This window comes from Sminthopsis crassicaudata, chromosome 4 (genome assembly GCF_048593235.1).
Source record: "Sminthopsis crassicaudata isolate SCR6 chromosome 4, ASM4859323v1, whole genome shotgun sequence".
Taxonomy (NCBI): Eukaryota; Metazoa; Chordata; class Mammalia; order Dasyuromorphia; family Dasyuridae; genus Sminthopsis; species Sminthopsis crassicaudata.
This window is the reverse complement of record NC_133620.1, coordinates 326,729,768-326,757,454: the sequence shown is the minus strand read 5'-3', so window position 1 is coordinate 326,757,454 and position 27,687 is coordinate 326,729,768. Positions and strand designations below refer to the sequence as shown.

At 34.6% G+C, this 27,687-nt stretch overlaps 1 protein-coding gene across 4 annotated transcripts in view; it reads left to right on the top strand.

Annotated features, from left to right (window-relative positions):
• The first annotated feature begins 3,525 nt into the window (after nt 1–3,525).
• The window catches only part of LOC141538795 (cilia- and flagella-associated protein 337-like), a 125,087-nt gene continuing 100,925 nt past the window's right edge, over nt 3,526–27,687 (top strand). For 2 of the 4 annotated variants that reach the window (XM_074260610.1, XM_074260609.1), the window contains exons 1-3: nt 3,526–3,649; nt 8,721–8,765; nt 15,150–15,205. In XM_074260610.1, coding sequence (XP_074116711.1) covers nt 3,635–3,649; nt 8,721–8,765; nt 15,150–15,205 — 116 coding nt within the window. In that variant the 5' untranslated portion in view covers nt 3,526–3,634. The remainder of the gene's footprint in view (nt 3,650–8,720; nt 8,766–15,149; nt 15,206–27,687) is intronic. The other 2 variants (XM_074260612.1, XM_074260611.1) reach the window with 2 other exon arrangements.

The window sequence follows — 27,687 nt, the reverse complement described above, 5'->3', positions numbered from 1 at the left end:
AGTTTCTCCAGGGAGTATTCTTTGTTGAACTATGAGAGGAAGAGCACATCTGGAGAGCTATGGAGCTGTGAAAAGAAAGAGGAAGGAAGATAAATTTATGCCATCATGCATTACTGATGGAAAAGTACCAATCTTCAAAGGATATGAGTTTAAATTTTTTTTCCATTTTCCAAGCTCTTCCCTACTCTTCTGTTTCCTTCTCTATTTTCAACAACAACAAAAAATAATAATAAATATCACGGAATAAAGCAAAATAAAGACTCCTGATATATACATTTTACTTGACCATTTTAAACCCTGATTGGCATGGCATAAGCAATTTTCTCAACTTGAATCTGATGTCTACCAAAAAGGTATCAGATCTTAGCAGGAAGTAATATTTTCTTGAATTCAACTCAACTTAATAAGCATTTGTTAGCATTGAAACTTGAAAGCAAAAGTTGTTCTTGCTCTCAAAAAAAAAAGAAAAAGAGCACCAATGGTATCAAATTCAACTAAAAATGAATCCCTGTTGAACAATTCTATTAAGAAGTTTTTGTTTACATCAAGTCTAACATATATTTGACTAAGAAAACTACAAATTAACATTATCAATGTTGCATTTTTATTTATTTTGTTAAACATTTCCCAATTGGACTTTTATCTGCTTGTTGGGACAACATTTTGACATTTCTGATATAGACAATTGTTTTTATTGAAGTTTTTTATTTTTCAAAACATGTGTGGACAATTCAACATTAGACCTTGCTAAATTCTGTGTTCTGATTTCCCCCCCTTCTCCCATGTCCTTCCCTAGATGGCAAGTAATCCAATACATGTTAAACATGGTAGAAATATATGTTAAATCCAATATATGTATAGATATTTATACAATTATCATGCCTCAAAAAAAAAAAAAAAAGAAAAGCAAAATAAAATACAACAAAAATAATTGAAAATGCTATGTTGTGAATGACACTGTTCCCACAGTCCTCTCTTTGGGTGTAGTTGGCTCACTTCAACACTGAAGAACTGGAACTGGTTTGAATCATCTCATTGTTGAAGAGAGCCATGTCCATCAGAACTGATCATCATATAATCTCCTTGTTGCGGCGTATAATGATCTCCTGGTTCTGCTCATTTGACTTAGCATCAGTTCATGTAAGTCTCCCCGGGCTTCTCTGAAATCATCCTGCTGGTCATTTCTTACAGAACAATAATATTCCATAACATTCATATACCACAATTTATTCAACCATTCTCCAATTGATGGGCATCCATTCAGCTTCCACTTTCTTGCCACTGATGTACATAATTATTAAATAAAAATGTATACAAAGTAAATAAAAAACAATGTGGGGAGAGAAGTTAGAGAGTTAGTTAATTGAGGAAGTCAGAAAAAAAAGGCCATTGAGAAGGGAAAGCATTCCAGACACATGGAGGAACGTGTGTGAAGACAGGACATGAGAGGTAAAATACTCTGTATATAAAAGACCTAGAAAGCCAATTAATCTGGAACATAATGTAAATAAGGAAGAATAATTTTTAAAATCAGTATGGAAATATAGGACAGAGCAAGAATGGTTTTAAGTGCTAAACAGAAAAGTTTGTATTTCATTCTACAAACATATGGAGCCACTGATGCTTCTTGAGCAGGGAAAATGGTATGTTCAAAATTGTGCTCTAACAATCTCAGTTTAATAGCTATTTGCATGAAGAAGTGAAATAGAGAGGGATTTGAGGTAAGGAGATCAATTAAAGTATTTTTACAATAGTCTAAGAGATGGAAAGACCAAAAAGGATGGTAAAATAAGAGGAATAGCTTAGTTCTTCCTGTGAATACTCCAATGAATACTTAAGAGGAGTGCAGGATTGAGTAGTAATTGGAAAATATAAGGAGAAATCACAATAGTTCATTTTTCAAACTTGTGGATTCAACCCATAAGCAAGTGATCTGTGGAACAAGAATGGGACTTGAGTTCTTTTGCTCTGATTTTGGAGCCATGACCAAAAAAATATATTTTAAGAAATCATAAAAGAAAATTTTCCATATCTCTTAGAACCAGAAGACAAAGTGAAAATAAAATTTTCAAGACATCTCTCCTTCAACTGTTATATTTCCTTCTTTCTTCTTTAAGCCATCAAATTTCTATACCAGTGACATTCTGCCCACACTCAAGACTATGTTATAGATTATTTTAAGAGTATTTAAGAGGCCTTACTCTCCTGAAATACTATATTAAGAAAACTTCAATTATGCTTCAATTTACTCTCTTTTCCTCCGTAACTTTCTCGTTAATTGCTTTCTTTACTGCCTAGAGGACATTGTCCTAGAAAACTCAAATAGCTTTCCCCTATCTTCATTCAATTCAGTTTATCACCATCTCCCTACACTCAGATTCTGAAACCAAGAACAATGACCAAATCAACTTTGCCTTTGTTCCTGAATGGGATATATCAGCCTACTTCCCTATTTTCCTACTCACTATCATTATTTTTCAGACTAAAGTATTTTCCTGTTTACCACTTATTTTCTGCTTTACCTTCTTTATTATAATATAAAATCTTTCAGAACTGTAATGTCCAGACTAGCTCTCTGAAGGGCCTCAGAATCAGTAGAGTCAGGTTCAGTCAAAATCCTTGGTCTTTAGGAGGAGAAGTGAAGGAGGCAGGCCATGTGGCTAGTCAAAGATGGATCCTGGACTCTCGAGTCTGGAGCCTGAAATCTTTCCTGTTGCTGCAGCAGAGAGACTCTTACTCTCTCCCTCAGCACTCCATTCTTTCCCTATGATTACCTTACCACAACACAATGGACCTTCACTGTGTGAGATGTTATTTCCAGGTTTTAGTTGTCTCTTTTCATTCCTAGCCAAAACATAAATTTACTTTTATATAATTTTGGTCTATTCCAATTTGTTTAGCTTCCCCAACTTTTATTTACTATTCTACTTTTGTTTTTAGTTTTGATTTGGTTTTTTGGGCAGACAATTGGGATTAAGTGACTTGATCAGGGTCATACAGCTAAAAAGTGTTAATTATAAGAAGCCAGATTTGACCTCAAATCCTCCTACTAGCTATCCCACTATTTTACTCGTAAAAATAAGTTGGAATTATAGTCTCCTTTGGAGGGAGGTAGACCAATTTCCACATTCATATATATACATCCACATATTTGTGCATGTATATACTAAGCCTAGTAAGTTCTAATATCCTTCCTCACAAAAAGTATAGATGGAAAATTGTGAGGGGAAAAAAGGACTAGCCAAAGGTGGAAGGTATCTCAGTGTATATCAGACTGAAGCATTTCAAACAAAATCAGAAGGGAAAATCCACTGTTGTATCATAACCCAAGACCCTGAATTGTATGTACTCATGCTCTTCTTACCTATTGCTCTCAATTTAATATCAACAAGTGGTTGTTGGTTTAATGGAGGTTCTATTTTAGAATGTATCATTTCTCTGTTACTGTGGCACAAAACAATGGAATGTTCTAAAAGAGATATTCTGGAAATATGATGTAATATGAGGACTATCTCTAGTAGAACTTATACCAACATTGTTATCTGAAGAACAAGGATTGTGTGTTGCTTTCCATGTTATCCTGGAAGAGACACAGACACCATTCTGTAACAACAGGCATGATTTAACCATCTCTATGACTGAATCCATGGTATACTATAGCAATTTTAATTATCCTGCTATTTTACTGTATTGTTCTTGGTTAGAAAGGTCCTGGTAAAGTCTTATGAAAACATAAATCTAAATAGAGCAAATAATAATTTAATATTGCAGAAAATAACATCCCTGAACTAGAGGACCAGTGGATAGGTGGGAAAACAAGAAATGACAAGTCATCTGTGAGTCATCCTAGTTCTGAGCTTATGAAAAGGGAATAGAAGAAAATCAATAATAATGAGATTGTCTTCCTTCACAATTAGTAATTTATGCACTATTCTATGGATATGTTCAAAGCAAAGTAAAAACAACTCATTTCTTCACTTCCTTTCTTTTACAAATGTTTACAAAGGTAACAGCTTAGGTTTGAAATTTTGCTTTATAACAATATAACAGTCACCAAAGAGAATCAAGTTTTACAACCTAGTGATATTTAGACATAGGGTCAGATAGATAGCCTGGTGGTATGTGTTAGACATAGGGTAAGGAAAATTTGGGTATGAGTCCCAGACTTTCTAGTAAATGACCCTAGCCAAGTTATTTTGCTTCAGTGTCAGTTTCTTCATATGGCAAATAGGAACAACAACAATAAAAGCTATAATGCCTAGCATACAGAGTTGTTGTGAGACTCAAGTTCAATGCTATATATGAGGTCCTTTGTAAACTTTAAAGTGTTAACTAAATGTCATATTATGCTTAATTTAAAAAAATTACCCAAAGTGTTTCTGGCAGAGATTCATGAAGCTAGGAGATAGGAATAAATTCCAAATGACATACTCAGAAAATAAGTTCAGCTGCTTATTGGAAAACTGTCATCTAAATGATTTAGCTATAAATATTTGATATATAACTGATTCTATAACTTGTCTATAACACCAAAGGAAGTCAGAGGAAACCCCTCTTGCCTACAGTTCTAATCTAACCCTAGAGGAAAATATCAAGAGTGATTTTGCTTATTCAAAGAACTGTAGAAATTTTAAAAATAAATAACATCACCTTGAAAGTAATTAGCGGTGAAGATCTGAAAGCCATGAATTGTAGTGGTAATATAGTGTTAAGGGATCTCAGAGTCATGAAGACCTGAGTTCTAATCTCACCTTTTATACACACTGACTATGATCCTAAGAAAATCACTTAACTCCTCAAGTCTTACATGCTGACTGCATTGGTAGAAGTTCCTCAACAGGCTTTCTTTATATGAATGAAATCACAGGTCCAGTTCCTATCCCAATGCCATCTCCATGATATTCATATTTGTGTGTATCAATGTCTCTGTCACTTTCCTCCCTATGTTTGCCCTATCTCTTCTCTTTTAACAGGACCTTAACAGATTAGATGGATGCTTTTGTATGAGAGTAAGAGTTATAGAGTAGAATTTTCAGTTCTCTCATCCTATTTAGATTTTAAAAGTTAATAAATGGAGTCACATGTTTATTTATTAAGAGCAATACATTATTTTTATATTTATAAAGTCTTTTTTTATTCTGTTCATTAGACACTCAATAAAATCTTAATCTATTCACCCTCTTAGACAAATTTTTTTACTCTGAAAGTGTCTTTTGTTCTGTTTTATATATCACTAATGATTTAGCTAACATTTAAATGTATATTTGTATACTTCACTGTAATTTATCTCATTGATGAGAGTACTTCTCTATGAAGATTTCAACCTATCCACAACCTCTCCTCTGACATTATTCTGATTCATGTTCACCTATAGATCTTCCACAGAGATATTTAAGACCTTTCTCTATGTGAATTTTCCTCTCCCTACATTTTTTGTCATACATTTCTTCAATTATTACCATTTTTTGGTACATGTTATTCAGGGAAATATAACTCAGCTTACTTGAACCTATCACATACTGCTCCTCTGGGTCATTCCAAACTTTAATTTCTTCTAAGACTATGGTGTTCCAAAATTCATAACCATGTATCATCACTGGAAGAATATTTTGGCTTAAATATAGATTGTTGGACTAGGGAACAGCTTGAAATTATTGAAAGTACAGAACTATATTCCATGTGGATTCTCTAATTCAATTCTAGGTGTAACTCATTGCCCTTGCATAGTATCTAGAATGAATATATGAATTGAAGAATAAATTAACATATTAATCATCCAATAGTCCATACAATAGTCTGGATAACAGATAATTTTCATATATTTGATTTTTTTAAATAGATTGGTAGAACAATCTATTATAAGAAATCATGAACTACATCACAAAAGCTAAAATTCTACAAGAAAAATTGGTCTAGGAAGGATTCCAAGTAGATATGAATAAAATTCTGAAGACATAAAGAAAAATTATTCTGATGGGTCAAGGGAAGATGTTACTAGAACAAGACTAAAGTAGATATGCATGGGAATTCAGACTTAGATATTTTAAAAGATGGAAGCATCTTCAAAAGAAGATGAAATCAAAAGTAGACAACAGGATAAATACAAAAATGTGATATGGTATTTTAATTATTGATATTATCAAATCCATAGCATTAAAGGTGAGATTAGTATAGAAGACCAAAACAAAACAAAAGGGTGGCAAAGCTGTATTAGGGAAAAGTGGAGGAAAATATGGTTCAAGTTAAGATCATTGCATAGAGCGGGTAAGACAGATAAAATGGAGCTGCTTCAATTCTATTTCTCTTCTGTTTTCTTTGCCAAGGGAATGATCTGTGGACTTGAAAGAACCTTAAAATGACTAACTGTCCTTAATGGATTCAGACACATTAATAACTCAGGGTGCCAAAGTAACTGGCAAGTGTGATTTTTGTGCTATTGTAAACACCTTTGAAATACTGGAGACATCTAGAAAAAAAAAGAGAATGGAATCAAAAAACTGCAGCCCATTTGTCTGATTCCTAGGAAATCCCTAGGACAGTAGTTTCTGAATATTTAGAAAAGGAAGCAACAATCAAAAGGACCAATAAAAAAGCCTTTATTGAAAATAAATCACTTAACACAGTATCTGGCACATAGTAAGGACTATATATGTTAGCTATTATTATTATATCACACCAATCTTATTTTCTTTCTTGAGAGGATTACTATGCTGATGGGGAGAATAATATAATCTAATATTTAACAAAGTTTCTGATGACATGCTTTGTGGACAAACTGAAGAAAGGTGAGATAGGCAATAGTATAGTTGAGTGGACTAATAATTAGATAAAACATCAGAACCAAAGAGATATCATTAAGTGTTTTATATAAATTCTGAAAGCTATCTCTAGCAGATTGCTCCATTTATTTCTGTTTGGCTCTCTTATTAATATTTTTTTCAATCACAGGCTAAAGGTATACATGATTTGTTTATCAGATCTTCAAATGGCACAAAGCTAGAAAGAGTATATTAAGACATTAGGCAACTGTCAGAAGCCCAGAAGATCTTCAGATTCAGATCTGATTCAGATTCAGAATTCTGATTCAGAAAAGATAAAATTTAATAAAGGTAAATGTAAACTTATATTTGGATTTGAAAAAAAAATCAGCTTCACAAGCACAAAAATGAAGAAAGCATGGCTAATAAAAAAAAAACTTAAGATAGTGGAATACAAGTTCAAAATGAAACAATGTACTATGGAAACAAGGGAAGAAAAAATAATAGAATAGTGTTCAGGATGATAGGTAATAGTACTATCATACTCTGACCTGGTCACATCACACTTTTAATATTATGTTCAATTATTGGCATCACATTTTTAGGGCCTAGATAAATTATAGCATGTCAAGATGAGGGCTACCAGGTTGTTGAAGAACCAAGAGATTATGCCCATAGATTGGAAGAATTAAGGATATTAACCCTAAAGAAGAAAAAATTGAAGTAAAGAGTAAAATAATTATCTTCAAGTATATAGGGATACCACATGGAAGAACATTGAACTAATTCTCCTTGGCCCCAGAAGGAAAAGAGTATAAATCGAAGAGATATAAGAATAGTCTTGATATAAGTAAATGTTTTCTAAAAATTAATTTAATAAAAAGTAAAATAGTGAGCTTTCCATCGCTAGAAATATTCAGGCAGAGCCTATATAAATATCAGGTATGCTTTTAGACGGGACCCTCTGGTACAGGTTAGACTAGTGGCCTATTCAATTAAACCTAAGAGATATAGTCGTGAGCTGGCTTTTTGTTTTTAGGACAGCAGAAAGCTATGCCAACATTCCAATGCTTAGTCATCTGAGCCAAGTTAGTCCCAAAGTCAGTTTCAGTACTTTTCAAGGAAAAAGTATCCTCTACCCTAAAATAATTGCAAATATTGTTCCTGACACATCATGAAAATATATTTATAACATTATAGAATTCATTAAAAATCTCACCTCTCTGAAGATGATCATCAGAAGCACCACCAACCTTTCTGTCTTTTCCCTCTCCTTTTTCTTTTCATGTGATCTATTTTTTTTGTTTTTTCTATTCCCATGATATTTCTATTACAAGAAAATGCCTAATATTCTTTCTATTTTGATTTACTTCTTCCTCTCTTTATATATAATCTTTCCTTTCAAAACTTGAATTAAAATACTTGAATTTGCAAGTAATATGCATGTTTTACATACCCAAATAGAAACAGAAGAAAACAGACAAAAGAAGATGGTAGCTTTCTGTGACATATCTTTTGATTTCACCAGTTAATGCATTTAACTTAGTTAATTTGGTTCCCTAGAAATGTGAATCAAAAGAATGTTAATGAAACATTCAGCTTTAGGGGATGGGACTTTAATGGGATTGATTCAAGGGATTATCAAGAACATATTTCACAAGATTCCTTTCAAAAGAGGTGTCTGGCATCTGCTTTGGTTTAAATATCATGTAGTTAATGAACATTCCTCTGTCCATCTTTTTGTTGCAATGGGAATTTCATGTTTTGGATCAGTTCTACTGATCATAGAAACATATGTTTTTGTAAGAATTTGTGCATTTCATGTAGTTGGTAACCTATTTTTAACCTTATGTGGATTAGTAAGAAAGTTTTCTTATAATCAATGCTTAACTTTTTGTGTTATTATATTTATGTATCCATGTACTAGTAACATGTAAACTAATGTCTGTAATCTACTTTCAGGAACAGAATAGTTGCAAACCTCGATTCTTGCAGCTTTTACTCAAGGTAAGGCTTTAACCTTGCTTGCTTGACATTTAATTTTGGAAAATATTTTCCTAGAAAACTATACTATATATAAAGATAAAGTATATTTTATAGCTATATGTGGCATTAGTAGAGGAATGTGATAATTTTGATGTGACAAATTTTTACATTTAATAATTCAGACAGAGATATGAAATTCAAGATATTCCACTAATGCCCTTGAGTGGGTTAGTTTCTTTCAGGGAAAGCCTATTAAATTATTATTTGTTAACCCACAATGGATAAGTAATAACTTCATGTATTCCTACCCTGAGCAGTCAGGGAGGAAAATTTGGTACAGCTATTATACTGGTGCTTCCATATTCCCTAACACAGTTTTCCCATCAATCCAATTAATAAACAAGCATATATTAAGTTTCTCCTATATTCCAGTCACTGTGCTGAATTGGAGCTAGAAAGAAGACAAAAAATTTTTAAAAATTAAAAATATATTCCCAAAGTACTCAAAGTCCCAAAATGGAGATAACATGTAAACAACCATATGTAAACAAGATCCATATAGCCTTAAATAGAAATAATCAAGAGAGGAAGATCATAAAGATTTAAGAAGACCAGGAAATGTTCTTTGTAAAAGGCCAGTCATCAAATATTAAGTGCCCTTTGTGTGTCAGATACTGTCCAAAAGATAGTCCCTTTTTTCAAGGAACTCCAGTCTAATTGGGAGACAACATACAAATATCTAAGTATAAATAGGATATAGACAGAATAAATTAAAGATAATTAAAAGAGGGAGGGCATTAGAATTAAGTGGAATAAAGAATGGTTTCTTATAGAGGGTAGTATTTTAATTGAAATTGAAGGAAGCCAGGGAAGCCAGGAGACAGAGATAAGAAGGAAGAGAGTTTTAGGGTTGGGAGCCAGTGATAATTCTTTGTCAGAAGATAGAGTGCCTTGTGTGAAGAAAAGCAAAGCAATGGATTTCAGAGTACATAAGGATGGGAGCCAGTAAGGAAAATGAGCTAGACTGGGGAGAAATTTGAAGCAGAGAAACCAACCAAAGGGCAGTTACAGTAGTCTGGCTGAGAGGTAATGAGAATTTATACAAGAATGACAACACAGTCAAAAAGTTATTAAACTGTGCATACCTTTTGATCCAGCAGTGTTTCTACCAGGCTTATATCTCAAAGAGATATTAAAGGAAGGAAAGGGACTCACATGTACAAAAATGTTTGTGGCAGCCCTTTTTGTAGTGGCAAGAAACTAGAAACTGAGTGGATGTCCATCAATTGGAGAATGGCTGAATAAATTATGGTATATGAATGTTATGAAATATTATTGTTCTATAAGAAATGATCAGCAGTATGATTTCAGAGAGGCCTGGACTTACATTAACTATGAAGCTAAGTGAAATGAGCAGAACCAAGACACCATTGTACATGGCAACAAGAAGGTTATATGATGATCAATTCTGATGGAAGTGGCTCTTTCCAACAATGAGATGATTGATGCCAATTCCAATGATCTTGTGATGAAGAAAGCCATCTACGCCCAAAGAAAGGACTATGGGAAATGAATGTGGATCACATTCTCACTTTTTGTTGTTGTTGTTTGCTTGCATTTTGTTTTCTCACTTTTATTTATTTATTTACTTATTTGCTAAGGCAATTAGGGTTAAGTGGCTTGCCCAGGGTCACACAGCTAGGAAATGTTAAGTGTCTGAGGTCAGATTTAAATTCAGGTCCTACTGATTTCAGGACTGGTGCTCTACCCGCTGTGCCACCTAGCTGCCCCTCTTACTCATTTTCTTTCCTTTTTGATCTGATTTTTTTTGTGCAGCAAGAGAATTGTATATGTATACACATATTGAATTTAATATGTATTTTAACATGTATAACATATATTGGATTGCTTGCCATATAGAGAAGGGAGTAGGGAGAAGGAGGGGAAAATCTGAAACACAAAACTATACAGGGATCAATATTGAAAAATTATCCATGCATATGTTTTAAAAATAAAAAGCTTTTTTAAAAAATGAAATGAAGAATGACAGCATAGACAGAGGGGAAAAAAGAATGTCTATTAGAGATGTTCACACAACCATAACTACAGAAGTCACAAATAGTATTTGTGGTGCCTGGAGCACAAATCACAAATGATGCTTGCAAATAATCTTTTTAAAGACAAATTCACTTGGAAATAGCAGGAGGGACCTCAGATATTATGACAAAATTCTTTGGAGAGAAAGTTAGACCTGAGAATATCTCCCTTTAAGAAAGAAACAGAGTGAAACCCTGAGCCATTTGGGCACCCTGGGACACAGTGTTTCGAGGGGAAAAAACAGAGTCTGAGAAAGAACTTGTATGGTAAGTTATTATTTAACAAATTATTCTTGCTGATTATATGCTCAGATTAGTTATTTCTACTGGTTGAAAAATATAAGAGGTGTCAACATCACATGATCTTCTATATTTCAGTGCCTTAGTCAACCTGTTATGGATTCTAATTTCTATGGTGTGTGGTGAGACACCACACATAGACACAGATCATGGCAGGTTGCATATTGACTTAGAAAACTACAAGTTATCATTTTTGTCTCTGTACTACATTTTTATTTATTGTTTTAAACATTTCCCAATTACATTTTAATCTGATTCAGGCTTTACTTTAGGAATGTATTTGTTTGCTGAGGCAATTGTGGTTAAGTGACTTGCCCAGGATCACACAGCCAGGAAAGTGTAAAGTATCTGAAACCAGATTTGAATTTATATCCTCCTGACTTCAGGCCTGGTACTCTATCCACTGCCCCACCTAGATGTCCCTACTTTAGGAATTTTTCAGAATTTAACACCTCTGATCTAATTTGCTCTTCCCCCATCTGCTAATCTTGGTCATGATGGCCAAAATCATTCATTTTGCATGATTAAATTCTGATTTTTCTTTTTTCTAGTGTGATGTAATAAAAAGTATTGTGTTAGGGATACTGCTAATCAAGTCTTCGGGAAGGAGATCTGCAGAATTGATGAGGTTTATATTTGGGGAGTCCAAATGAAATTGGGGTTTCTGGTGGTCAGGGAGTTAAATGAGATCTAATGGCATCACAAGGGTAGGAGTTTTGGGGAACTCCCTTCTGGTGGTGCAGAGATCCTCTGTAAAGGAATTTACAGACCCCAAAACCTAGATTGATAAAAGAGGTTTATTATGGGGATTGGAAGTAAGGTAAAAGTCTAGTTAAGGAAATAAGTGAGGGTAAAGAAAAGATAGCACTTAAAACAGTATTCCAGTGGGCAGAAAGATCCTGGCTGTAAAGGGTACAGCCAAGGTCCCTCTGCAAAAGCCTTAACTAATGGAAGCTCATTATATTCCTTGTCTTGGTGGGAGTTGGGAAGCCAGAGCAGATCATCAGAATGGGGGCTGGGAAAGCAGGAGCAGATCAGAACCTGTGGGGGCTGTGAGAGCCCAAGTTGGCTCAGATCCACTGGGGGCTGGGACAAACTCGGATCTCCTGTTAGAATTCAAAGGGGTGCTTTTGACCAGGATTTGTGAATCAAAGGTGCAGGCTTAATGCATCAACCTGGAGGGGCTGGGAATAATCTGAATCACAAATCAATCTGAAAGGAATCACAAATCAGTTTCTTAGAGGGACCACAACCCACTTCAGAATACCCCACATATCTGGTTTGTTCATATGTTGTTGTTTTTTTAACCATTTTATTAATGGGTTAAATAAGGGGTAAAAAGAAATGCCCATTTCCTGTTTGGAGAAGACAGAAATCCTTTATAAATTATATAGGTAGGATCGGCTAGAAAAGTGGATAAATCTAATAAGATAAAGTATAATAGGGATAGATAAATGTAGAATCTTACATTTGAGCTCAAAGAATCAACCTCACAAGTACAAGATGGTAAAGTCTTAGCTAGATAGCAGTTTTTCTGGAAAAAAAAAAAAAGATATGGAGGATTAAGTGAACTGCAAACTTGGTACAAGTTAACAATGTGATATTGATGTGGGTGGTAGCCCCCTTTAAGATTCCTTTTCTGATCCCCAACCCACTGTGGGACTGACCTTTGATTTACAAGGTCTGGTCAAAACCACTCTTTTGTATTCCAAGGGGAGAGATCCATATCTGAGCTAATTTGGGCTGTACCCAGCCCCCACTCTAATGATCTACTCAGGTTTCCTAACCCCCCTGGTGGGTTCTGACCCTCCAGGAATCAACCTGGGACTCCACCCATAGGCCCCTTCAAGCAAATAAAAGAACCAAGTTGGAATTATCTCTTTGCAGAGGATTGAAACATGCAAGCACCATGCTTTGCCTCACAGGCTCTCTGTCCACCACTTTGGGTGTATTTCTTCCTCTGTCTAATACCTTTTACTAACCAGACTTTAACCTTAGTTCCAAACCCTACAATAAACCTTTTTTTATCAAACTAGGTTTTTGGGCCTGTAAATTCATTTACAGGGAACTCTTGCGCCACCACTAGAACTCATTTAACTCTGTATCCTTGCGCCAAATCCAAAGGGGTTGCAGGGGGGCTCTAATTGACTCCCTATACCCCAAACCTGCCACTAGACCGCAATTAATCCTAATTTTTATTTAGGTATCCCTTATCTAGACCTCATCATTTGATTAGACCTCATCAATATGACAGCCAAGAAAGAAAGAAAATGCTATCTTATCTGCATTGAGAAAGATACAGGATTAACAAAATGATAGTCCTAATAAGATCACATCTGAAGAACTACGTTCTGACCACCACATTTTAAGAATGGCATTGATAAAATGCCCAGAGGAAAGCAATCAGAATGGTGTTAAGCCCTGAGAAAATAGAATATGAGAACTGATATAAAGTTTGGGATGACAAGCCTGGAAACAAAGACTTAGAGGGGACATGAAAGTTATCTTCACATATTTTATAGGTTTGTTAACCTGGAACAAGAATTCAACTTGTTATACTAGATTCCAAAAGTCCTAGGAATGATGGGTGAAAATTTTAGGAACAGAGGGCAGCTAGGTGGTGCAGTGGATAGAGCACCAGTCCTGAATTCAGGAGGACCCGAGTTCAAATCTGGTCTCAGACACTTAACACTTCCTAGCTGTGTGACCCTGGGCAAGTCACTTAACCCCAGCCTCAGGAAAAAAAAAAAAAAAAGAAAAGAAAAGAAAAGAAAAAAGAGAAAAAAAAAAGAAAATTTTAGGAACAAATTTCAATTTTAGATAAAAAAAGATTTTCTTTTTCTTTCTTTTTGTCTTTCTTTTCTTCTTCTTCTTTTTTTTTTTTTAGACAAGGTCTATTTTACCCACTTACCTACTCACATGCCCACTCCCACTTCTGAGCTTTAACTGCCACTATTTTTCTGTCTTAAGATGGCTTGCCTAAGTAAATATTTCTAAAAGTTAGAGCTGTCCCAAAACAGAATTGGTCACTTTGAGACATAGTAAATTTCTCCTAAATGAAGGTCACTTAAAGCAAATGTCATATGAATACTTATCTAGTATGCTGCAAAGAAGACTTTCCTGGTTCTGATATTACGTTGGACTCAAGGCCATCCAAAGGTCTTTCTAGTTCGCAGATTCTTTAGTTCAGAGGATGGCTTTATACATTATAAGGTTGTATTGTTGATTCTGTTATGGTAAAAGTTATACAACTAAGGAGGTCAGTAAAAAGGTTTATTAGATAAGTTGTTTCTTGGCTATTTTAATCATCTAAACCAGGGGTTCTCAAACTATGACCTGCGGGCCACATGTGGCCCACTGAGGACGTTTGTGCAGCCTGCCAGGTTATGGCAAATGGGCTGAGGGATGGAGAGTGTGAGTTTTTGTTTTTACGATAGTCTGGCTCTCCAACAGTCTGAGGGACAGTGAACTGGCCCCCGATTTAAAAAGTTTAAGGACCACTGATCTTAACCAAAAACTCTTTTTTCTTTTTTTATGCAAGCATGTAGAGTACATAATTCCACTTAAAAACAGTACTACCTAGTTAACTCTCCTTTATGATAACAAAGAACCCCAAGCCACTGATGCTTGCACACAGTCAAGGCTTATTTTTTTTCCTGTTCCACTGTGCTAAGTATATATATTTGAATGTGAGAAATGATTCAGCCAAAGTGGGAAAAGGTCAGGCAATCCAGTGACCTTGGTGGAGAGAAGGGCAGAATTGAATCACATTTTAAAAATTCAAACGAAGGTGAATAAATTATAGTTAGATTAAAAGGTAAAACTTTAAATTAAATCTCATATTTTATGGCAGTGAGCAATAAAGCCATGTGGAAAATCCTAAATCATGGAGTAATTAAATTTATACTTGCTTGAGGATATATTTTTCTAGGTAAAAACTGATAAGCAGAGAGTATCAAATGCACTAAATATAATCAACCATTGAAAGATTTTGGAATTTATTTTTCAGAAAGTCCAGAAAGGAGATTGTCAGCCTGAGACGATTTCCAAAAAAAAGACCATAAGGTAGGTCCAATTTATATCCTTAGCAGAAGCTCTGATTTTGCTGCAGATATGATAAAAATCTCTTTCATTGTGTTATTCCTCTTTATCTTATACATTTTGTTTTTGTTATTGTTATTCAATCATTTTAAGTCATGTCCTACTTTTCATGACTCCCAACTGAAATTTTTTTTTAGCAGAAATCCTGGAATAGTTTGCAATTTCCTTCTGCAGCTCATTTTACAAGTGAGGAAATGAGGCAAATAGGACTAAGTGACTTGCCAGAATCACAAAGCTAGTAAGTAGCTGAGATCAGATTTGAATTCAGGAAGATGAGTCTTTCTGACTTTAGGCCCAACATTCTACCCACTGTTCCACCGAGCTGCCCTGTATTATATGTTGTTGCTCCATTTCAGGAATGTGATTACAATAGACAAAATGTGTGGTCTCTACATTTGAGGAAATTTTCCCAAATACACACTCAAGATTTATGTTAGGACCCAATCTACTAGTCTCTGGTGGCCACTGATTTGAGAAGATTGAATTACCTAATTTTCCAAAGTGAAACTGATCTTTGCCTTTGGGAAAACATGTTTTAAAGTGATAGAATGATTTTTCCATTTATATTTACATCCTTCTCCTTTATAGTTTGGAAAATCTCATTAAGTTAGAAGGAAAAACATAGAAAACCCATAGAGCTAAGCAGGCAAATTTCCCAAATGACAGTGGTTTGCTTTTGGTTCTTTTCTCTGTTCAGTCTTTTCCTTTTCATTGAAGTCTGAAACTACTATGCTTGCCAAGTGGTAACAGAATCTACTTTATTTAATGCTTCTACTGCTCACACCCAGAACAAAATTCTATGAATCTGTAATAGAGCCCAACTGTATCTTTACATTGATGGAAATTGGTACAAAATGTCAGAGCTACTTGTGGCACATACCAACTGGATTTTATTACTACAAACAGAACAGAATGTCCCTTCACTGAGAAAGTATGTGCTTTCTATGGCAGGCTTCTCATTTCATGAGTTCCTAGCTTCCTGATATTTAATGAAATGACACAATGTCACACCAAAGTCAGAGTTCAGGTGCAATTGAAAAATATTTTCTGTGAAATAGGTTAGTTGATAAGTTAACCCTTTAGCACTAGATGACTTTGCCATTGAGCATAAGAAGCAATTTGGTGTGAATGTACTCATTTCTTTCACTCTTATGTCTATGTCATTCCTTGTGGAGAACATGACATTACTCATATTTTTGTAGGCTAAGTAATAAGCCTGTATGTCTTATACCTTATGAAATTATGAAAGACAGACTTACAGTTGTACATGGACATCCAGTCAGTTTCTCCCAAATGATACTCATTAGTTATGTGACCATGGACAAATCATTTACCTCTCAGTGTTTCAGGCTCTTACACCAATATAATGAATAACTTCTGTACCTATGGCATCTAGGTAACTAGTGAATAGAGGATAAGACCTGAAATTAGAAAAATCTCAATTCAAAGCCAGTCTTAAGACATTTTCTATCTGTGTGATACTCAACAAATCATTTAATCTCTGTCTGCCTCAGTTTCTTCAGTTGTAAAATAGAGAAAATAATGCCCCTTAACTCTTAGGGTTGTTGTAAGGATTAAATGAGATAAATGCCATCCACATTAATAGGTACTTAATGCCTATTAATAGCACTTAGTAGGCAATTAATGCCTATTTCCTTCATTTTAGAGATTTCACTTATCTGGGGAAAATAATATAGTTTTGTTTATATGATATTTAGAAGGGGCCTAAGGGATAATCTAGTGGCTAATCTGTTTCATATCATGTGGACAAGAAAAATGCAATATGCTTCTATACATGTATAAGAATATACATATTTCTATACATATATATGAATGAATGAAAATCATTTATCACATTTTCTACATTCAAACATTGTACTAAGAACTGGGGATACAAATTTAAAAGTGAAATCAGTCCCTGCCTGAGAGAGAGAGAGAGAGAGAGAGAGAGAGAGAGAGAGAGAAAGAGAAAGAGAGAAAAGAGATATTTATAGGAAAGACAATATGTACAGAGTAGCTTTGATCAAAGAGTATAATTTTAGTGTAGACATTTAAAGATTTGAGGAATGAATACTAAGGAAGGAATAGATAGGCACACTTTTCTAGAAATAATACAAGTGTTGATTTATTATGCCCAATGTAATTGAGGAGAAATACAAGGAGTGTCACAAACTTGATCTAGACACCCCCAGCACTAGATAGATTAAGTGATTATAAGTTCAAGAAGTTCAGAAATCAAAATGTGTCTATAGACACACATTATGCATAGATATATTACTTATGATTATAGATATTATATGTTTGTATATATAAGCTCTATTATAGCAGATACTATACATAATCTATGTCTGTCTATATAGTTAACCTAGACTCCTAACCAGCTACCATATTTCATGGTCCAGAAACTATAGTATTGGGGACTTAACTTTTTTTTTTTTCTTACATAAGAACTCCTGCCCTGAAATCCCTAGTTGATTCTGTAACCCAACCATGATTTACTTTGCTCTCTGGATTACTTCTCACTTCCTGTAGTCACACTAGACATACCAAATTAGCACTCTTATAATTCTTAGAAAGGATATATAAATCTGTATCCTTATGATTCTACTTACCATTTCTACAAATTATACATACATATATAAAGCATATATAAATATACATATTATATATATGTATATGTAATATGTGTCCATATATGTGTTTTATGCATACATATGTATATGTATCTAGGGAGCATAAGGTATCTAGGGAGCAAAAAATTATACATACAATACACATGCATATATATATATATATATACACTTGTATATTGCATTTTTTCTAAGCATAAACATATAAAAGTAGGCCCATTAGCTGAGAAAAAAATTCTGTCATTTTTCCACATTAAATGAAATCAACAAAAAAGAAAAAGAAGATAAGATATAATTTATTTTATTACATAGTAACCTTTTACCTCCCCATTAATGTTGGGAGTCTTTAGAATACAAATTTTACTCTTTTCCATTGTTGCAAATACTTTTACATTCTTATCTTGGTTCAGTTTCTGCTATCTTCCAAGACAAAAAAAAAACATTCAAAAGATTTAAATTATTTCTGACCTTAAGCTTAGCATTTAGGTTGCAGAGAATACATCTTGAACATAAGAAATAAAATCATCCAGGAGAAGAGCCTGCTGTTGGCATGAACTTATTTTGAAATCTATCACAGTCCTATTATCACATCATCCAATTCCAGTCATGAATCTTAATGTTACAAAAACAGTATTACTCAAATTCCATTACTGAAATGTCATAATATCCCAAATTCTCATTTAATGAAGATTTATAAATCCTAGCTAATAGCCAGCCTTTTAAAAATATAATTTGCATCAGAATCTACATATTAATAACAAATAATTTGTCCAGTCCCTTGACCTTTGTTGTAAAGTTGAACCTGTAGTTATTGTCATGACATTTCTCTGACTATATGCCCTTGATAACAGACTAAGATCCTGGACCTTAAGCCATTAATTTCCTGCTTCAAGTATTACTCAAGTATTGTGGTTTTGCTAGTCTCTTTCCTAACATAGAAGCACAAGCCTCAAGAAAAGAATGGAGCCAATTGTACATTCCATTAAATGAAAGACATTCTGTTCTGGGTTCCCTCTTCCCTTATTTGTGGACCTGACTTCTGGTCTCAGATAAATATTTATTAATATTAGCAGCTCTTCTTCTTACAAGTCAAACAGTATTGGGAGACAAGGTCAGGATAGCTCATTCTGTTTGAATTGATGACAGTGTTACATAGAGGAAACCAAAGTGACAAAATTCCACAATATTCATCATATTTGTAATATCTTCTAATAGTCTCTGGACACAGTGTAAGGGCTTTCAAAAAATTTATGATGATTGTAAAGGTGATATGTCAAGAAAGTAAATAGCTTCTTCACTCAGATTTTCACATTCAGTTACAAGGATCCCTTATGAAATAGTGAACCACAATTTAAGAACCCAGAATCTAATCCATTCTTTGTCTTCTAGAAGGAATTAATCTTAAAAAAAAAAAAAAACTCCATTGATAGAAAAATTTATACATGATCATTTCAAGCATTTCTATATAGTCATTCCTATTAATGGAGATCAATAGGGTTAGGAATTCTACCTTCTAACCCATTTAAAGTAAGAGAAACTGCAATTTCACATAGTTACCTATTTTAGAACACAACTATCTTTAGTAACAACAAAGTCTTTTCTGGATTTCCTAAACAAAGGGTTCCCTCAACACATTGGGTTTATTCCTGTGTTGAACTTTAGGCAATACATAAACACTGTTTCCAACTTATCTTTCCAGAATGCAATTCTCACCATTTAGTTATATATTCTAGTCTAAATATTGCTTGTGTTGTCAATCAAATCGCCTAATCTATCTGGACTTCTGTTTCCTTTCCATTAAAATGAAAAGATTAGACTAGATGACTTATAATGTACCTTCTGCATCTAGATACAATAGAATACAATATCTAAAATATCTAAATAATTAATAGCAATATAGAAGGCCAGAAGCCACCATCATCACCACCCAGTAGAGACACAATTGCTATCTTTACATACTTAAGAAGCCGTCATTTGAAAAAGAATACATTTCCTCAATGCTGCTCTAGAAAACAGAAGTGTTAACAGTGAGTGGAAGTCACAGGAAGGCAGATTTCATCTCCTGGTAAAGAATAACTATCTAACTATAAAAGCAGACCAACAATGAAAACTATCTACTTTCAAGTAACAGTTTTTCTCCCATCACTAGAAGAATCTTGTTATGGATGCCATAGGAATTCTTATCTTGGGAGATTGAATTAAATGACTCCTGAAGTTATTTCTTCTCTAAAAGAATGAAAATTTAATTCAATTTAATTAAGCCGTATTATTCATGTACTAAGTGCAAAATATTGTGCAAGGCACACAGACACACACACAAAGTTCCAAAATGCTTTACTGTGACCCTAGAGCAGCAGGAAAAATCTTGTTAACTGAGATGTTATTTTTCCAGCTCCTATCCTCTGCAGCTGTTCTTTTCTAGGGAAGGGGGGGAAAATCCGTTTCTCTCCCCACTCCCCAAACACAGACCATCTTGTTATTTACACCAACAACAAACAATTCTTTGTTTGTTCCACTCTGAAAGAACACAGTAAAATGTCTCCACATTTCCCAGGAGGGGCATTTCTATGCATGTTTTCCAAGGCTGAAAGTTGCTTCCCAGAATCCTCTGCAAATATCTTCAAGATGTGAATGTGGTCTTTTGCAAAAACTTAAGATTTCTGGCTCTTGACACAACCAACAGAAATCCTCTTCTTTAAGAAAGCATCAAGGTAGGTTTTCAAAGGGTGCCATCTTCTGGTCTGATTTTTTAAAATCAACTCAGGGTGCTGGAATTGTTTCTTTTAGTGAATGTAGCTTTTCCTCTGACCTAAAACAACCATTAAAAAACAAACAAAAACAAAAAAACAAAACAAAACAAAACAAAACTCCTGTACTTCCTTAACGCCATTCAGGTGGCTAGAATATGTTTGTCTGTCTCAGACCTTAGCAGGAGCTGTCTTAAATTACATCCTAGCTATAAAACTGTGTAAAAGTTCAATGTCCATTTACTGAAAGAACAGCTTGTAGAAATCCTTCTTTATCATAGAACTGAATGATAAAAGCTGGACTTACTTTTCCTTTCAAGAAATACTTTATTGTCATCTTTGTTAGACATGCATAAGCCAAATGGTTTTTAGCCTGTGAACATACAGTTACCTTACTCCTAAGATGTTCAGCTTTCTCTAATCTAAAATTCTTTTTAATATTTCCATAATGTATGGTAGTATTGAACAAATTATAATTACAAAGACAGATATTCCTCTTCCAAGAAAAAGTTTTTAACCTAAAGTACAAGGAGCTCCCCAACACACACACACACACACACACACACACACACACACACACACACACACATACGGCCTAGGAATAGATTCCAGGAAGTCTGTAAATTTAGATGAGAAAAATTATCTGCATCTTTATTTTCACTAATTTTTGGTTTTCTTTGTAATCTTATTTTATGTATTTAAATAATCTTCTGAGAACGGGTAATCTAAAAAAAATAAAAAATATTTTTCAAGATATTGGTTATATTAAAAGATTCTATTCATGTAATTTCCTCCTTCCTTGCTTTCCCCCCTCATTAAGAAGACAATTAATATAGGTTATATATGAGCACTCAAGGTAAAAGAAACAAACAAACAAACAAAGATGGAAAGAAGAAAAGAAAGGAGAAGGAAAAAAAGAGAGAGATAGGGAAGGAGGAAAGAAAGTGGATAGGAAGGAAGGAAAGAAAGAAAGAAAGAAAGAAAGAAAGAAAGAAAGAAAGAAAGAAAGAAAGAAAGAAAGAAAGAAAGAAAGAAAGAAAGAAAGAAAGAAAGAAAGAAAGAAAGAAAGAAAGAAAGAAAGAAAGAAAGAAAGAAAGAAAGAAAGAAAGAAAGAAAGAAAGAAAGAAAGAAAGAAAGAAAGAAAGAAAGAAAGAAAGAAAGAAAGAAAGAAAGAAAGAAAGAAAGGAAGAAAGGAAGGAAGGAAGGAAGGAAGGAAGGAAGGAGGAAGGAAGGAAGGAAGGAAGGGAGGGAGGGAGGGAGGGAGGGAGGAAGGAAGGAAGGAAGGAAGGAAGGAAGGAAGGAAGGAAGGAAGGAAGGAAGGAAGGAAGGAAGGAAGGAAGGAAGGGAGGAAGGGAGGAAGGAAGGGAGGGAGGGAGGAAGGAAGGGAGGAGGAAGGAAGGAAGGAAGGAAGGAAGGAAGGAAGGAAGGAAGGAAGGAAGGAAGGAAGGAAGGAAGGAAGGAAGGGAGAGAGGGAGGGAAAGGAAGAGGGAGGGAAGGAAGGAAGGAAAGAAGGAAGGAAGGAAGGAAGGAAGGAAGGAAGGAAGGAAGGAAGGAAGGAAGGAAGGAAGGAAGGAAGGAAGGAAGGAAGGAAGGAAGGAAGGAAGGAAGGAAGGAAGGAAGGAAAGAAGGAAGAAAGGAGGGAGGGAGGGAAGGGAAGAGGGAGGGAAGGAAAGAAAGAAGGAAGGAAGGGAGGGAAGGAAAGAAGGAAGGAAGGGAGGGAGGGAGGGAAGAAAAAAAGAGAAGGAAGGAAAGAAGGAAGGAAAGGAGGAAGGAAGGGAGGGAGGGAAAGAAGGAAGGAAGGAAGGGAGGGAGGGAAGGAGGGAGGGAGGAAGGAAGGAGAGGAAAAGAAAGAAAGAGATGGAAAGATCATGGAAAAATAGATGGAAAGAAGGAATAAAATATGGAAAGATGGAAAGAAAGGAAGAAAAGAGAAAGAAAGAAAGAATAGGAAAAAAGAAAAAGAATAGAAAAAGAAAAAGAAAGAATAGAAAAAAGAGAAAAAGAAAGAATAGAAAAAGAGAAAAAGAATAGAAAGAAAGAAAGCAAAAAAGAAAAGAAGGAAAGAGGGAAGGAGGGAGTGAGGGAGGGAAAGAAGGAAAAGGAAGGAAGAAAGAAAGAAAGAGAAGTTTTTAAAAGTATGCTTCCATCTGCATTCGGAATCCATCAATTTTTTCTCTGGAAGTGGATAGCTTTTTTCATCATAATTCCTACAGAATTGTCTTGAATCATTGTATTGCTAAGAACAGCAAGCCATTCACAGTTAATCATCACACAATATTGTTACTGTGAACAATGTTCACACAGAGTTCTCATTTCACTTTGTTTCAGTACATGTAAGTCTTTTCAGGTTTTCTTAGAGATCCTGCTCATCATTTCTTATAGCAAAATAATATTCCATCACAATTATATACTGCAAATTGTTCAGCCCAAATGATGGGCTCCCCTTAATGTCCAATTCTTTGCCTCCACAAAAAAAGATGCTATAAATATTTATGTAGTATAAGTCCTTTTCCTTTTTGATTTTTTATATCTTTGGGTTATAGACTTCAAAGTGGTATTGCTAGGCCAAAGAATACATATGGTTTTATAGCTCTTTGGGCATAGTTATAAATTGCTCGCCAGAATGGTTGAATCAGTTCATAACTCCACCAACAATGCATAATGTCCCAATTTTCCCACAACCCTCTCAATATTTGTTATTTTCTCTTTTTTGTCATATTAGTCAATCTGATAGATGTGATATGATACCTTAGAGCTGTTTTAATTTGTATTTTAATCAATAGTGATTTAAAGCATTTTTTTTTCATCTGAAAACCATCTGTTCATACCTTTGACTATCAATTAGAGAATTGCTCTTATTTTTATAAGTTTGACTCAGTTCTCTAAAAATTCTCTAAATTAGAGAAGTTTTTGTTTTTGTTTTAGGAAAAAAAAATCTTGCTGTATAATTTTTTGAGTTATGATTATTGTGTATTTCCCTGTATCCTGTTTTCCCCCTTTTATATTACTATCTCTCTCCTTTCACTTTACCCATCCTCAAAAGTGTTTTACTTCTATCGTCTCCACCAAACTTCCCTCCCTTCTTTTAGCCCACCTGCCTTCTCTTATCCTTTACCCCCTTCTGCTTCCCTGTAGGGGAAGATAGATTTCTATACCCACTCTCTCTCTTTGAGCCAACTTCAATGAAAATAAAGTTCAAGTGCTCTCTTCTCCACATCCTCTATTTTCCTCTCCATTATAAAAGCTCTATCTTGTGTTGCACTTTTACATGGGATAATTTACCCTATCTTATCTCTCCTTTCCCCTTTTTTCTATTGCATTCCTTTCTCACCCCTTTCATTTTCCTTTTTAGATATCACCCCAAAATATTCAATTCATAGCCCTGGCCCTCTATGTATACTCCTTCTACCGAACTAGTAATAATGAAGTTCTTAGGAGTTAACATTTATCCTTTTTTCACATATAAATTTAAATAGTTTAATTTTGTTGAATCATTTTCCTATTTACCTTTTTCTTCATCTCTTGAGTTTTGTATTTGAAAGTCAAATTTTCTATTCAGCTCCAATCTTTTCTTTTTAAAAAATGTTCTCACATTAAATGTCTTTTAACAATTATTATTGCTACCAATATTTCCTGTCCATTTATTCTATTCTTTCTTTCTGCTTTTCCATCTTTCATCCTGCCTCTCCTCAAAAGTGTTTTATTTTTGATAACCCCTCCCCCAATGTTCTCTTTTCTATCAATCATTTTCCCCTTTCTCTTATTCTCTTTCCCTCTTACTTTTCTGCAGGGCAAGATAAATTTCTATACTCATATTGAATGTCTATCTTATTTCCTCTTTGAGCCAATTCTAATGAGAGCAAGGTTTATTCAATTCCTTTCCCCCACCACTGTTAAAGCTTTTTCTTGCCTCTTTAATGGCAAGTAATTTCTATCATTCTTTTCCCTGTCTCTCAGTCTTCTGAGAGACTTCTGAGAGTCTTCCCTGTCTTCCCTGTCTTCTTCCACTCACCCCTTAACTTTATCCTTTTAGATATTATCCCTTCATATTTAACTTGCATATGTACCCTCTGTCTATATATACTCCTTTTAACTGCCAAAATAATCAGAAAGTTCTTATGAGTAGCAAGAACCATTCTCTCATATAGGAATGAGAACAAATAAACTTTATTAAATCCCTTATCATTTCCCTTTCTTGATTACTTCCTTAAGCTTTTCCTGAATCCTATATTTGAAAATAAAATTTTCTATTAAGCTTTGGTCTTTTCATCATGAAAGCTTAAAAGTTCTCTATTTCGTTGAAAATCCACTTTATAGGATTATATTCCATTTTGCTAGGTAGGTGATTTTTGATTGTAATCCTAGTTCCATTGCTCTTTGAAATTTCATATTCCAAGCTCTCTGGTCCTTTAATGTATAAACTGCTAAATCTTGTGTTATTTTGACTACGACTCCACTATACTTAATTGTTTCTTTCTGGTGGCTTGCAATATTTTCTCCTTTATCTGGGAGTTCTGGGGTTTGGCTGTAATATCCTCGGGAATTTTCATCATGGGATCTCTTTTAGGAGGTGATGGATAGACTCTTGCAATTTTTATTTTACCATCTGGTTCTGGAATATCAGGAGAGTTTTCCCTGATAATTTTTTTAAAGATGATATCTAGGTTCTTTTTTTTAATGGCTTTCAGGTGGGATGAATAATATTTAAATTGTCTCTCCTAGATATATTTTACTGGCCAGATGTTTTACTGAGATATTTCATATTGTTTTCTATTTTTCTTTTTGGGGGGTTTGCTTTATTATTTTTTTAATTTTTTATAAAGCCATTAGCTTCCACTTTCTCAACTCTAATTTTTAAGGAATTATTTTCCTTAATGAGTTTTTGTACCTCCTTTTCCAATTCTTTTAAAAGCATTCTTTTCATTAGCTTCTCAATGTCTCTTCCCAATTTTTCCTTTACCTCTATTATTTAATTTTCAAAATCCTTTTAAATTCTTCCATGGCCTGAGACCAAGTCTTATTTTATAGAGGCCTTGAATGTAACAATTTTGACTTTGTTATTTTCTCCTGAGTGTGAATTTTCAACTTTCTATGGTTAGAAAAATCTGTTGTTTGCTCATTTTCCCATTTATTATTTGGTTTTTAATTCTTCGTTAAAGAAGAGTTCTTTTAATTCAAGCCATTCTCCAATTGATAAATGGTCAAGGGATATGAACAGACAATTTTCAGATAAATAAAATGAAACCATTTTTAGCCATATGAAAATGTGCTCTAAATCACTATTGATCAGAGAAATGCAAATTAAGACAACTCTGAGATACCACTACATACCTCCAAGATTGGCTAAGATGACAGGAAAAGATCTAATGACAAATATTGGAGGGAATGTGGGAAAATGGGACACTGATGCATTGTTGGTGGAACTGTGAACAGATCCAACCATTCTGGAGAGCAATCTAGAACTATGCTCAAAAAGTTATCAAACTGTGCATATCTTTCGACCCAGCAGTGCTTCTACTGGGCCTATATCCTAAAGATATCTTAAAAGAGGGAAAGGGACCCACATGTGCAAAAAAAAAAAAAAGTTTGTGGCAGTCCTTTTTGTAGTGGCAAGCAACTGGAAACTGAATGGATGCCCATCAATTGGAGAATGGCTGAATAAATTATGGTATATGAATGTTATGGAATATTATTGTTCTGTAAGAAATGACCAGCAGGATGATTTCATAGAGGCCTGGAGAGACTTACATGAACTGATGTAGAGTGAAATGAGCAGAACCAGGAGATCATTATACACGGCAACAACAAAATCATCCAACATCTGTTGGATGTGGCTCTTTTCAACAATGAGATGATTCAAAGCAATTCAAATTGTTCAGTGATGAAGAGAGCCATCTACACTAAAAGAAAGGACCATGGGAGCTGAGTGTATACCACAACATAGCATTCTCACTCTTTCTGTTGTTGTTTGCTTGCATTTTGTTTTCTTCCCCAGTTTTTTTTCCTTCTTGATCCGTTTTTTCTTGTGCAGCAAGATAACTGTATAAATATGTATACATATATTGGATTTAACATGTATTTTAACATATTTAATATATATTGGACTACCTGCCATCTAGGGGATGGAGTGGGGAGAAGAAGGGGATAATTTGGAACAGAAGGCTTTGCAAAAGTCAGTGTTGAAAAATTACCCATGCATATGTTTTGTAAATAAAAAGGTTTAAAAAAAAAAAAAGAAGAAGAAGAACGGCTCTTTTTCCATGTTGAAAGGTGTAATGTCTTAAGCTTCTGGGGCTTTTTGTAGCTGTTTTCAGAGATCTTTCTAGGTACCTGTAAGTTTTCAGTCCTTCCAAGATATTATGATCCAAGGACAATTGTGTTTAAGAGACTACAAATACTTTTTGTCTGCCCTGGAATTGTGAGGAGGGCTGCTGCTCCACTATGGCTGTAAGTTCTAGTGTCCTAAAGCAACAGAGTACTTCCTCAGTGTCAGTAAAGAGACTTCCTTTCTTCTGTGGGCTAAGACTTCCAGAAGCTGCTGCCATTGCCATTGCCACCACCACTGTTGCAAGGCCCACTCCTGGATTGTTGGTTTCCCAAGTCCTTCTCATCCTAATGAGACAAATCTTTCCTGACAACCTTCAAAACCTTTATCTTTAGTGTCTCTGGAATGAGAGGTCTGGAGACTGCCAGTGCTGCCACAGATTTAGATTAAAAGACCTACTCCTGGTTTGCTGGAGTTGATGCTATGCTGGCATGGCTTGTACTGGTGCTATTCTCCTATCCCACCCTGGTGTAGCAGACCTTTTCTACTGATCTTCTAAGTTGTCTTTGGATGGAAAATTGTTCCATTCCATTTTTTTTGGTGAGTTCTAATGCGCTAAGATTTGTTTAGAGTTATTTAGAGGAATTTGCACAGGTTTTGGAGAGAGCTCAGGATATCCCTCAGTCATCTTGGTTCTGCCTTCCAAACTCCAGTCCAAACTTTTATTTACAAAACATATATTTGAAAACCCTCTATTTCATTAATTTTCCATTCTCCCCCCCCCCCGAAGGATTATACTCAGTT